The sequence below is a fragment of the Megalopta genalis genome, chromosome 6 (assembly GCF_051020955.1).
Source record: "Megalopta genalis isolate 19385.01 chromosome 6, iyMegGena1_principal, whole genome shotgun sequence".
Taxonomy (NCBI): domain Eukaryota; kingdom Metazoa; phylum Arthropoda; class Insecta; order Hymenoptera; family Halictidae; genus Megalopta; species Megalopta genalis.
The window spans coordinates 2,590,568-2,601,804 of NC_135018.1; the positions used below are offsets into that span (position 1 = coordinate 2,590,568).

Here is an 11,237-nt window from a genome sequence, read left to right on the forward strand (position 1 = left end):
CATCACACTTTTAACAAGTCGAAGTTGAGGAGATATTGTCTGGAATGCTTGAAGATTTGATGGCACTACATACAATTTACATTAAGGCACGACGAATGATCTTTTGAAAGTTTTGTTATCAAAACTTTGTACCTCAGCGTCACCACTCGAGTACAAGGTGTTAACTTTAAGTTCATCTACCACTTTGTTGTGTTCTATCTTTATTTGATCGTGCTTCGAGGATTTCTTAGTCAGTTGATCGCTGCATTATTATGGTTAGAAAAATATATAAAGCAATCTGTGTATGGTATTAGGTTATGTACCTTGACATTTCTACATTTTTACAGCGATGTGCAAAAGTGGGTGCAGATTTTGTCAAATCGACTGACCGTTTTAAATTGGACTTGATCTTTCTGAATATGTTAGTACCAGTTTAATGGATGATGCCCAAATAAATTTGTACGATGATCGTGATTGTTTGCAATGACAAAAAGACATCAAAAGGACACGTTAATCAAAATTTTCATGTGAGCTTATAACGATAATTTAAACACTGCGTTTCATAAGTATCGACAACTTACATAAGTGTACGCATGCTGGAAGTGGCGAAATCGGTTGACTCAGAGACAAGGTGCGGCCACTTTCAAGAACTTTAATTAACCAAGAAGAAATTTCGGTTCGTGTAGAAAATATTTTTAGACATTGTCAGTAGCTCCTCTGATATCTCATCAAATTCAAGTCATTTGTTTAAATTTGCAAAAAGTTATTCCAGTTAAGAAGGTGTCTATTCACTTTTGCAGACCACTGTGTACGTAGATCACATTCACAATTACGAACGAAATAATGAGATTAAAACTTTCGAGACTATCCTAGCTGCTGTCCATGTCGATACTGCGAATGACTAGTGGAGAATGCACTTGTTCTCTACACGAAAGGTTTGAAAATGAAATCAATCGTTTTATTTTCATGCTCTTTGTCTACCAATGATGAGAATCGATTCTGGGCGGAAAGTAACAATTTGAACCAATTACAGTTCATTAATGAACGGAAATAGCAAAGCTTGAATAAAATATGACGCCGAGGTGTAGTTGGACGACGCGTCATATTTTCTATGCAGACATACTTCACCAGCACAGGAAATGGACGTGTTTCGAAGGAACTATTCCATCTACTATTGCGCTTTACGCTTCGCAGGACTTTGGCCTTTCGATGAATCCATTCTTCGAAAAGTTCAGAGGATCGTTTTTTCGATTATTCCAATGTCCTGCATCGCGATTCAGGTGATAAATATTTATTTTGCTCACTATTAACGTGATTTTATTTGCATTTTGCCGATGATATAAGTGTTGATCGCAATCGAATTACAGATTATCGTTTTCACAAAAAAACGTTAAGGCCAGATGACTGGACATCGTTCTTAGTGTTTAGTCAATAATTCTTTTTAACCTTTACTGTGTTCGTGACTCCAAAACGATGAGATTTTCTGTAGTGAAATGAAAAGCAACAATGTCCTTCAAATACACTGCTTTTAAGTTCATAGTCTCATTTTGTCAGCAAAATATATTACAACACGTAATATGTACATTTTTAAATAACTAAATTTTTAATCCGACACTCTTGTATAATTTTTTATAACGATTACTTACTAGCCTCGAGCATATATTTATATGTAATGTATTTCGTAATGTATGTGAAAATGATGAGATCTACACACGCTTCATTTTAGATTCGTTGTTTAGTATACTTATGGAATTAAAATGTCTTTATTTCTTTCTTTTTCTCCCGTACAATATAAACTAGCCACTCTGATTAAAAATGAAATATTATATTTTCTAGGTTTACACGATACAGCACGTAGAATTGACGTTAAACAATATACTTACGTTGTTATCGTTTACTTGTCCGATGTTATTGTTCGTTTTCCGATATCTTGCTTTTGTTGTCAATATGCCACTAGTAAGTACGGAGAATTCAATGCATCACTTCGACTACACCCCCTTCATATTCCGTGCTTCAACGAATCAAAATCTCTAGTACGATTTCGCATTTTAGATATATGAATAGTACTACTTACATTATTATGACTAATACGTTGTATTTTAATGAAATTGATATACAAGCGATACGTTCTTTAGCGATCATATTATCAATGTTTTTTTTTATGTTTTTCCTTTTATCTCTGCAACTTTTAACATCCAACTAGAATGCGATTTCAGTAAAATGCCTAATTCTTCCGCGAAATGGCTCTCCATTTATTTATTACCGTCATCTTAGGATCAGATATTCTAATAAATTGTTCACTAATTCTAAGTAGATGTACAATAAAGTGGCACTCTACTACATTGTACCGCGATGCACGCTGAACAGAGAAATAATTAATTAACCGTTGTTGCTTGTACATTACGAGCCTAACTGTTTCAATGTGACTGCAGATAAAATCTTACATACAAAACATACAAAATGATTGTATCACGATCCAGAATCCTGCTGAGGCGATGATACTAGCAAAGTATAAAACGAAAACGAAACGCGTAATGCAGATCTTCATTGGTGAGGACAATGATTATTAAAGAATAGATATTCTACAGGTATCTGGAAGTATCACTCGAAATTAACGACAAAATAAACAACCATTGAAGTATTAAGTTACTTCGGAGACTTCTGTTCCGATCGCTTGCTATATTAAACCGTTTTGACATGATGGAACAATGAATTTCCACGGACATGATTTCGTAAAAAAGTCGTTGAGATTTTATGCAGTTTGCGTAAGGCTCGTTTAAAATAATACCGTTGAATGAAAGACGATTTCAAATTTCAGGGATCTCGGTTGGGGGAATTTTGATGGTAATACTTAAGTTACTGCTCCCTACAGTTTTACGTTTGAAATATCAATTATCTTGCCTTGAATTCTTTGGATTCTTTTATCGGGAGCAAACCAAACTGACTGACTGGGCTTGCGTACATCTTACAGCAACAACTGCGATTGGTTTATTAACATTCACGTGTACGGAAGGGTCGCTCGCAGTTTTTTCGTTGTACTTATGCGGATTGTTCGATATTGTTAGGTACGTCCATATAATTATGCCGATGTTTACTAGAATTCGCATTTAAGAAACTGTATAACAGGTCGGCAAGTATGAAATACACAGATTTAATAGTGAAATTAAGAAAGGTTATAAATTGTGTATTTCATACTTAATAGATCTAATAGAGATTTTTTTATTGCAGTCGCCGCTGTCCTTTCGATAGCTATAATTATTTCAACACATTGTGCATACATGCTATTATTCCACTAGCTGCTTTTCTCCACGTTTACTACTTTTACAGTAAATTCTTTAGTATTAGTGTTATATTCCACATCACATGGGTCGCTCAGCACGCGAACGTAGGATTAATCGAGCCTTGTGCCTCGTTTATACAGTTGTTTACAACCGGCAACCATATGTAATTATTTTACACTATTTTCCAAACTTTTCGCTTTGAACTATGATGTTGAGTACGAAATGTCCATTTTACCTAGTTCTACCTATTTACTGATGAACATTGAAATTGTTTCACGGGGTCCCAAAAGTCACTAGCGATTGGGAAATGAGGGATTCCTGATGTCATTTGAAGCAACTTTTTCCTTAGCGAAAATGCAATCCGCGGCTTCATTTGCGCGTTATTAACGAAAAACACGGACCAATGAGAGGTAAGTTCGGCTGGCGCTAAGCGCTCTAGCCAATGAGCGGAACGGAGCTTCATGCGCTCGTTGGCCTGCCCGCCTCGCGTCAGCCGAGCTCGCCTCTCATTCTTCAGCGATTTTCGTTAATAACTCGTTAACGATGCCTCGGAGAAAACCTTTGTACAGGAAAAAGTTACTTCAAACGATCTCAGGAATCACCAGCCGCGGATTGCATCTTCGTTAAAGAAAATGTCACTTCAAATGACACCAGAAAATCCTTATTTCCCGATTGCGAGTGACTTTTGGAACAGCCTGTATACCAAATCGATTAGGATAGTATGTGAATATATTTTTGTTCGTTCAGTTGTCGAATACGAGAAGCAGTCAACGACGCGAGTAAGTTGATTACAGCGAACCATGTAGCAATCGGCCCTGCTATGGACATGCACCAAAGAGCTTATAAGTTGGTATCATTATATAGATATTAATGTAGCCTTCTTATCACATACATCAAATTATTGTTTTATGACGTGTGCTATTCATCTTGCTTCTTGCAATCACGGATATACGGGAACGTGAATTCTTGACCAAAGACTCGCTAATTGTATAAGCAACGATATGGTGGTCTCTTATTTATTAGCGATCTTAGTGGTTATTGTTTCATTCGCAGTGAATTTATATCGTGTAAGTATGCTTGGAATTCAGGTGTTAAAATAAGTGTATCTTCTATAACATTGCACTTTGTTATGTAACAGGCTTTCTTGTTGATCTTGGATACGCCTCATTTCGACGATACATGCATGGCGATCACAATAGTCGTAACGCATATGTTAGTTGTGTTTCTAAATAATTACAGTGGTCAGCAACTCGCCAATGTCAGTGTCAAGGTTTATAATGAAACGTAAGTCCAGATTTTTTTGGATAGTCATCATGTAAATACAGTTAAGCAAGTTGAAACTGCCTTTCAACCGATTCAAACGATTGATGAGCCACTCTATCGATTTTAAAAAAAAAAAAACGGTTTAAACCCTCAAAGAAATTCGACAATTATTCGACGAATATTCACATTAATGTCAGCACTTTCGAATGTGTCGCAACGAGTCAGTTATTTTTTCGTCCTTTACATATCCACTAGGGAAAATCGATCAAAAATCTTAAACCAAAACCCTTAAAAAAGTTTCATCTGTAACGTTTTTCTTTTCACGGTCTGTCGAATGACTCGTCAACCTTTTTAAATCGGTCGAAGGGCAGCTTCGACCATTTCAAGCGACTATACTTTTTCCATTTTCGTCGTGAAACAACGAAAAGCTGAAATCACTCGCCATTTTGAGTCAACTGAGTACATTTTGAACCGAACGATGGATGTTCAATGTTAAATTATAAACGATTGTGCAACGTGTCATTTCTACGATGAAACAAGCATAATAAGAAAATAACGAAACGACACTGTTGAATAAAATAGATACAACTCGTTGTGGTACAGCATTCCACCGAAGTCGCAGAAATTGTTACTATTCGTATTGATGCGAAGTACGCCTGAACTTCGTTACAATATTGGTGGTTTATTTATTCCGTGTTATCAAGGCTTTACGACGGTAATTCAAATCATCCCGTTGTAATCGATAATAATTCGCATCGCATAAGCTCGAGACTCGAAGAGGTTTCTGTTTCAGATGATGAGCTCATCTTTTTCATACTTTACCGTACTCTACTCGATCTAGTGGAATGTTTAGAAACGACGGTCTCGGTAGTAATAATCGATAACGATTGACCTCCGGAGAGATCAAGTATAACGAAAAAATTCTGCACGCCTGATGACTAGTAAGTACGAAAACAGGAAACTATCATAACTGTTACAATCTGTAAATTGCAAGTTCAGCTACCACAATTTCAAAGCTTTTTATCAGGCGACTATACAGTGGCTCCCTATATTATTGTACAAGTGCGAAATAAGAGGTTCCTGGGGTTATTCGAAGTAACTCTTTCCTTTACAAAAATTTTCTCCGAGGCTTCGTATACGAGTTATTAACGAAAAACGGCGACCAATGAGAGGCAAGCTCGGCTGGCGCGAGGCGGCCGAGTCAATCAGCGGAACTGCGTTTCGATCGCTCGTTGGCTCGGCCGGGTACCGCCAGCCGTGCTCGTCTCTCATTGGTCATCGTTTTTCGTTAATAACTCGCAAACGAAGCCGCGGATTGCATTTTCGCTAATGAGAAAGATACATCAAATGACCCCATGAACCCCTTTTTTCTCTCGCTTGTACAATAATTTCGGGACACCCTGTAGACCAAACCTTTAACATAAATCGCGATTGAAAATCTCGAAAACACGATCTGGAATATGACTTTTAACCTATCAAGAATACTTCTAACAAGACACAAAATACAGAAGCTTGCAAGCAGTTCCATACATACCTACGAATCAGGTTTCATTGCAATCTATAATGCCCATTGTTTCATTCCTCTTATTTTCCTCCTGTTGTTGTTTTCTGTGATATCCTCTTACATTGTTGCATTGCACTGATCGATGAATCGTGTGTCTTCTATAAACGACGCATCTCGAAACAGCGGCTCGGAAATGCCTGGAAACAACGTTTCACTTTCACCGGTGTATACAGTTAACGTAGCTGTACAGCGATGCAAACATTAGTGTTCGTCGAATGATTCGAGTTGTTTAATGTTCGCAACGAGACTGACGATTTTCGAACGCGTTGATCGTATTATCGATCTCGAACGGATGTCTGTCATTAATGTGAAATACCATTAATTTTCATGGACGTGCACGACAAACGCAATTGTGAGCGGAAAGGGTATAGCATAAATATTACGGTGCACGATGTGTGATGCATAATTAAAGTGTTGAGGAGCGATGTACACGGCGTTCCATGCAGACATTCACCATCCTCGGACGAAATGGACACGTTTCGAAAGAATTGTGCAGTTTATTACTCTATGTTGTATTACGCCGGACTCTGGCCTTACGATCATTCGATCAGAGCGAAAGTCCAGAGAGTTGCATTCATCGTGCTTATAATCAGCTGCATAGTGTGCCAGGTGACAGAAATTTAACCTGCGATGATTCATTCTTCCAGACGATTGTCACGAAACGTTCTCAGAAGTCGTAGAATTTCTTGCTGTTAAACACTTCCGGCACGATTCTAATAGAACAAACGAACATAATATACGGGATCTCTCAACGGAACGTCTACTCTGACACTTGGTTTATCAATTTTTACGTTGCTAAATGTATAAAGTGTTGTTACAAGCTGTATTTATCGAAACTGGTTTGTTGAAACTACTTGTTGAAACTAGTAGACTAGTCCCTCTATCGTCTAAAAAAGAATTCAGGTTGTTTAGTCCAGTTTTAAAAAAGTTGCAGCGTTCTAAAAGGCGTACGAACACTTTTGCAGGCCAGTGTACGTGTCGCGAATGTTAGTACTTAAAATCATTTCATGCGAAACTGAAAACAACATTTATTCGCGAAACATCGATTTCTAATGAAGAAGCTTCTTTCGGACCTAACGCTTCTTATTGCTTGATACTTGCGAGTAAAAATTCCCTATTTTCCAGATACTTACGCTAAGAAATGTAGAAATTACATTAAGAAATATAGTTTCGATGTTGTCGTACACATTTCTAATGCTGGTGTACTTTTTTCGGTACTGCGGTTTTATAGCTAATTTCGATCTAGTAAGTACAAAATTCGAAGTTATTCTATTTCCAAAGTAATTATGCGATTACCGTTCCTTGTGCATTTCACTATTATGATCTGACAGTTCTCCTTTCATGTGTATCTAGCTAAAGTCTTTTATAGAAGATATACAGAATGATTTCGCAATTCTGAAAAATGCAGCAGAAATTGAAATATTTAAGAAGCAGATCAGAAAGTCGAACCGACTCACTTTTTTGGTTTTAGGTAAGAACTGTCGACAAATGTCTCTTGATAATGATGCATTGGAAAATGTTTGCATCCTTACGATTTCTAGAGAACAATCTACGCGTCGCAATTTTAACTGAAAAAGGAACAATCTATTCTATAATTCGAATATTTGCTAAATAATAATAATAATGCCTTAAATATTACACTCCTAGTTGCTGGAGTAACGTTTATTAATTCTTGATATGAGTTGCAATGCTTCGTTAAGTGTTGACTGGTTATGAAAGTACTTTATCAGATTTCGTTTAAAAGATCCACTTTGAACAGAAACTTTTTCAAGCAGGTTTTGGAATGTACGGTTTAGGAGATTCTAATCATTGTTTCCAGGAAAACAATATCAGTGATCATTAAAATGCGTGCACCCTAATATTGCTTTCCTTCGTCCTCTTCCGAATCAATTGCTTGCGAGTTATTTGTAGAATGACTTAAATAGAAAGGAGCATCGGTGCTTTATTCCGTCAAAGCCAGAATCTCGCCTACATATTAATACACAATTAAACATAATTCTGTATTTCAGGCTATGCAATCATTGTACTCCTCATGTACATTTTGTTTATACTTATTCCCACGTTATTGCAATCGAAGTACCAAGTGCACTACCTTAGATTTATTGGATACTTTTACAATGAGAGAAGCAGGGAGAGTGACTTGGTATGCGTACAGATCGTAGTGACGGGTTCACTTGGAATATTGGCGATAGCATCTACCGAAGCAACGCTAGGAATTTACGGCTTCTATTTATCAGCACTATTTCAAATTGTCAGGTACGCTTACTGCAGTGTCAACCGTAACAATTGATATTTGTTGTCATGTCGTTTATACATATAGGCTCACACGTCTTTCGCATCGACGGAAATCAGCTTCCTCGTACTTTATTTAGGCTACGCGTCCGCTAATATTGCATTCGGTACTTGACTAACAAGGAATCGTTTCCAAGTGTATCACGTCGATTTTAATGATATTTTAGTGTAATATAGTTTGTTGGAAAATATTTCGCACGTATTTCGCCGTATCAACAGTGATCCGTATGTAGGATGTGGAAAGAATGGTTTTTGCTCACGAACTCGAGGATATTCTTTTTTCAATCTTATTTGTTAACTGTTTATCGATTATTGTGTAATCTCGTACGTGTAATCTATAATTGGGAATAACATAATGCAGAAAGGAACGAAGTATATTCGCGAATTTCGAAAATCGGTTCGCGTTGGTAGAAACAAAAATTCTATTTTCGAATTCGATCATTTCAACATATAAAATGACGTGTCAACTATGTTCCCGTCTAGTTATCGAATACGAAAATCAGTCGACGATGCAGCTACGTTAATTACATCGTCCTTCGTGGACATCCGCCCTGCTGTGATGATGCACCAAAGAGCCATTAAGTTGGTACTTTCATTTCTGGTACTTTCATATTATATTGCAAACGATATATTTATCGAATAATCTATTATCCTCTTATTTTGCATGTTTTTCGTTTTGCGCTCTCCGATCATTCGAATGATTCAACACTTGATATTCGCAACGAAAGACGCGCCGAATCTGTAGGAACCGATATGATGATTTCTTCTTTAGCGGCACTTCTTACAGCTGTCTTGTCGTTCGCAGTAGATTTATATCGCGTAAGTACTAGTAGAATTACAGAAAAGAGATAAGTAAATTTTATATTTCATTGTTATATTAATATATATTATTACTAGTGCATTATTATTACAATATTATTATTGCCTTGTCATTGTAATATTATTATAGGATTATTATAGCAATGTTATTGTTGCATTATTATATTGCAATATATTACATTGCACAAAATAAAACGAGGCAATTATTGATGTGTAACAGGCCTTTTTATCGATCACGGAGACGAGTTTGCTTGTCGAGTTTCTTATTTCTACCACAATGGTAACAGGGCACGTGTTAATCATATTTATAGATAATTACACGGGGCAGACACTGACGGATAATAGTGTCGTAGTGTTTAATGAAACGTAAGTCGAAGACACTATTCCTTTGCACCCCCGAAAAAAGAAATATTTCGATCGTCAGTCAGAGAATTAATCGCTATTTGAAATCAGTTGCATCGGTTAAGTTAGAGTTGAGCGTGGAATTATTGGAAATTATGCAATAATCTGTTTGTTATATAGAAGTATATGTCATAAGGGAATAATACAGTTAAGTTGTTGAATGAAATAGATACAATTCGTTGTGGTATAGAGTGCCACTCGAATCGCAGAAATTAGTGCTGCTCATATTGCTGAGAAGTTCGATCGAAGTACAGTTTAATATCGGAGGTTTATTTGTGCCGTGTTACGAAGGCTTTGCGAGGGTAAATCGTTGCTTCTCTATCGTATCAAGAGTCGACACCTTCGACAAGCCACACTCAAGCCGTTTCTTTTCTTTTTCAGATGATGAGCTCGTCAGTCTCATATTTCACTGTTCTCTATTCGGTCTAGTAGAACATTCTGGAAGCAATGGTGCTCGTAGTAGTTATCACGCCATCGTACATTTATATATTCCACGTGCTTCAATAGAATGACCGCATCGTTCGCAAAGGTAAATCCTAGCGGTAGTTCTTAAAATCGTAATATTCGTACGTCTTTCGGATGAGCGAAAGGATCTGCGTAGTCTTGCGATTCGAAGTTCGCTATTTCGTGGCAAAGGAACGATATCTTGCGCTGCTGATAAGATGCTGTCGTTAGATGCGCCGACGATATTTGAAGGTCGCGCTGATTGGGAAATCGCATCTTTTCAGCAAGGACCAATCGACGCGATTCCACTTCACGGCAGCGGAAGCCGTCGTTCGGACTCTCAAAAACGGGACTGCTCGAGCTTCGGAAGACGCTTCAATCTTCTCGCGATCGCTACCAAGCAGAAGGCATTCACACAACTTCGTCGCGAACTCTCGTGTTTACACTTGGAACGAACGGTCGAGTCGACCGTCTCTTTTCACGAAATAGTTGTGCACGCAATCACCATCCCACCAAACGGATCCGATCGCCTACGATTAATTTGGCGGGCGATGTATCAGCGACACGCGAGTCTACGCGCGTCCCCAGTTGATTCAATCCGGGCCTTACAACGCCGGGATGAGACGTACAAACCCGCGCATTACCGTCAGTGCTCGCATCGTCGATGTAGGAACCAGAGACCGTATCGAAAATTTTATGTGACGTTACTTACTCGATTCACTTATTGACCAGCGCAATTGCAGTTGACGTGAAAATCGTTGCTAGATCTTCGAACACAGTTTACATTAAGGCACAATGAGCGATGTCTTGGAAACATTGTTATCAAATCTTTGTACCTCAGCGGCGCCACTCGAGTGCAAAGGGTTAACTTTAAGTTTATCTACCGCTTTGTTCTGTTATATCTTTATTTGACCATGCATCGAGGATTTGTCAGTCAGTAGATCGCTGCATTATTATGGTTAGAAAAATATATAAAGCAACCTGTGTATGGTATTAGTTTATGTACCTTGACAATTCTACATTTTTACAGCGATGTGGAAAAGTGAGTGCAGATCTTCTGTAGTCGAATGAATTTTTTAAATTGCACTTGATCTTTCTGGATATGTTAGTACCGGTTTAATAGATGATGCCCAGATAAATTTGTGCGAAGATCGTGATTGTTTGAAATGACAAAAAGATATCAAAAGTACACG

General features: G+C 37.7%; 2 protein-coding genes across 13 annotated transcripts in view; both read left to right on the top strand.

Annotated features, from left to right (window-relative positions):
- LOC117223883 (alpha-Mannosidase class I a) overlaps window positions 1-11,237 on the top strand; it is a 406,723-nt gene that overhangs the window by 266,252 nt on the left and 129,234 nt on the right. The gene's annotated exons all lie outside the window — the stretch shown is intronic.
- On the top strand, window positions 1,128-11,030 carry LOC143259621 (uncharacterized). Of its 12 annotated transcripts, XM_076522758.1 has the most exons (11): window positions 1,128-1,259; window positions 1,816-1,935; window positions 2,412-2,529; window positions 2,798-3,044; window positions 3,208-3,423; window positions 4,008-4,106; window positions 4,237-4,327; window positions 4,399-4,544; window positions 5,106-5,238; window positions 5,317-5,464; window positions 8,097-8,238. In XM_076522758.1, exons 1-10 carry the CDS (start codon window positions 1,239-1,241, stop codon window positions 5,362-5,364), a joined length of 1,239 nt encoding a protein of 412 aa, XP_076378873.1. In that variant the 5' UTR covers window positions 1,128-1,238; the 3' UTR covers window positions 5,365-5,464; window positions 8,097-8,238. The 12 variants fall into 12 exon arrangements, with proteins under 12 accessions (XP_076378873.1, XP_076378876.1, XP_076378875.1 ...); XM_076522761.1 differs by lacking the exon at window positions 3,208-3,423; XM_076522760.1 differs by lacking the exon at window positions 1,816-1,935 and having other exon boundaries at window positions 1,136-1,259.

Excerpts from the sequence above, each read along its gene's own strand:
- LOC143259621 (XM_076522758.1), top strand. The coding sequence starts at position 1,239 with ATGTCCTGCATCGCGATTCAG. Across the intron at positions 4,328-4,398 it reads TCGCAGTGAATTTATATCGT|GCTTTCTTGTTGATCTTGGA; the intron begins GTAAGTATGCTT and ends GTTATGTAACAG. Across the intron at positions 4,545-5,105 it reads GTCAAGGTTTATAATGAAAC|ATACAACTCGTTGTGGTACA; the intron begins GTAAGTCCAGAT and ends TGAATAAAATAG.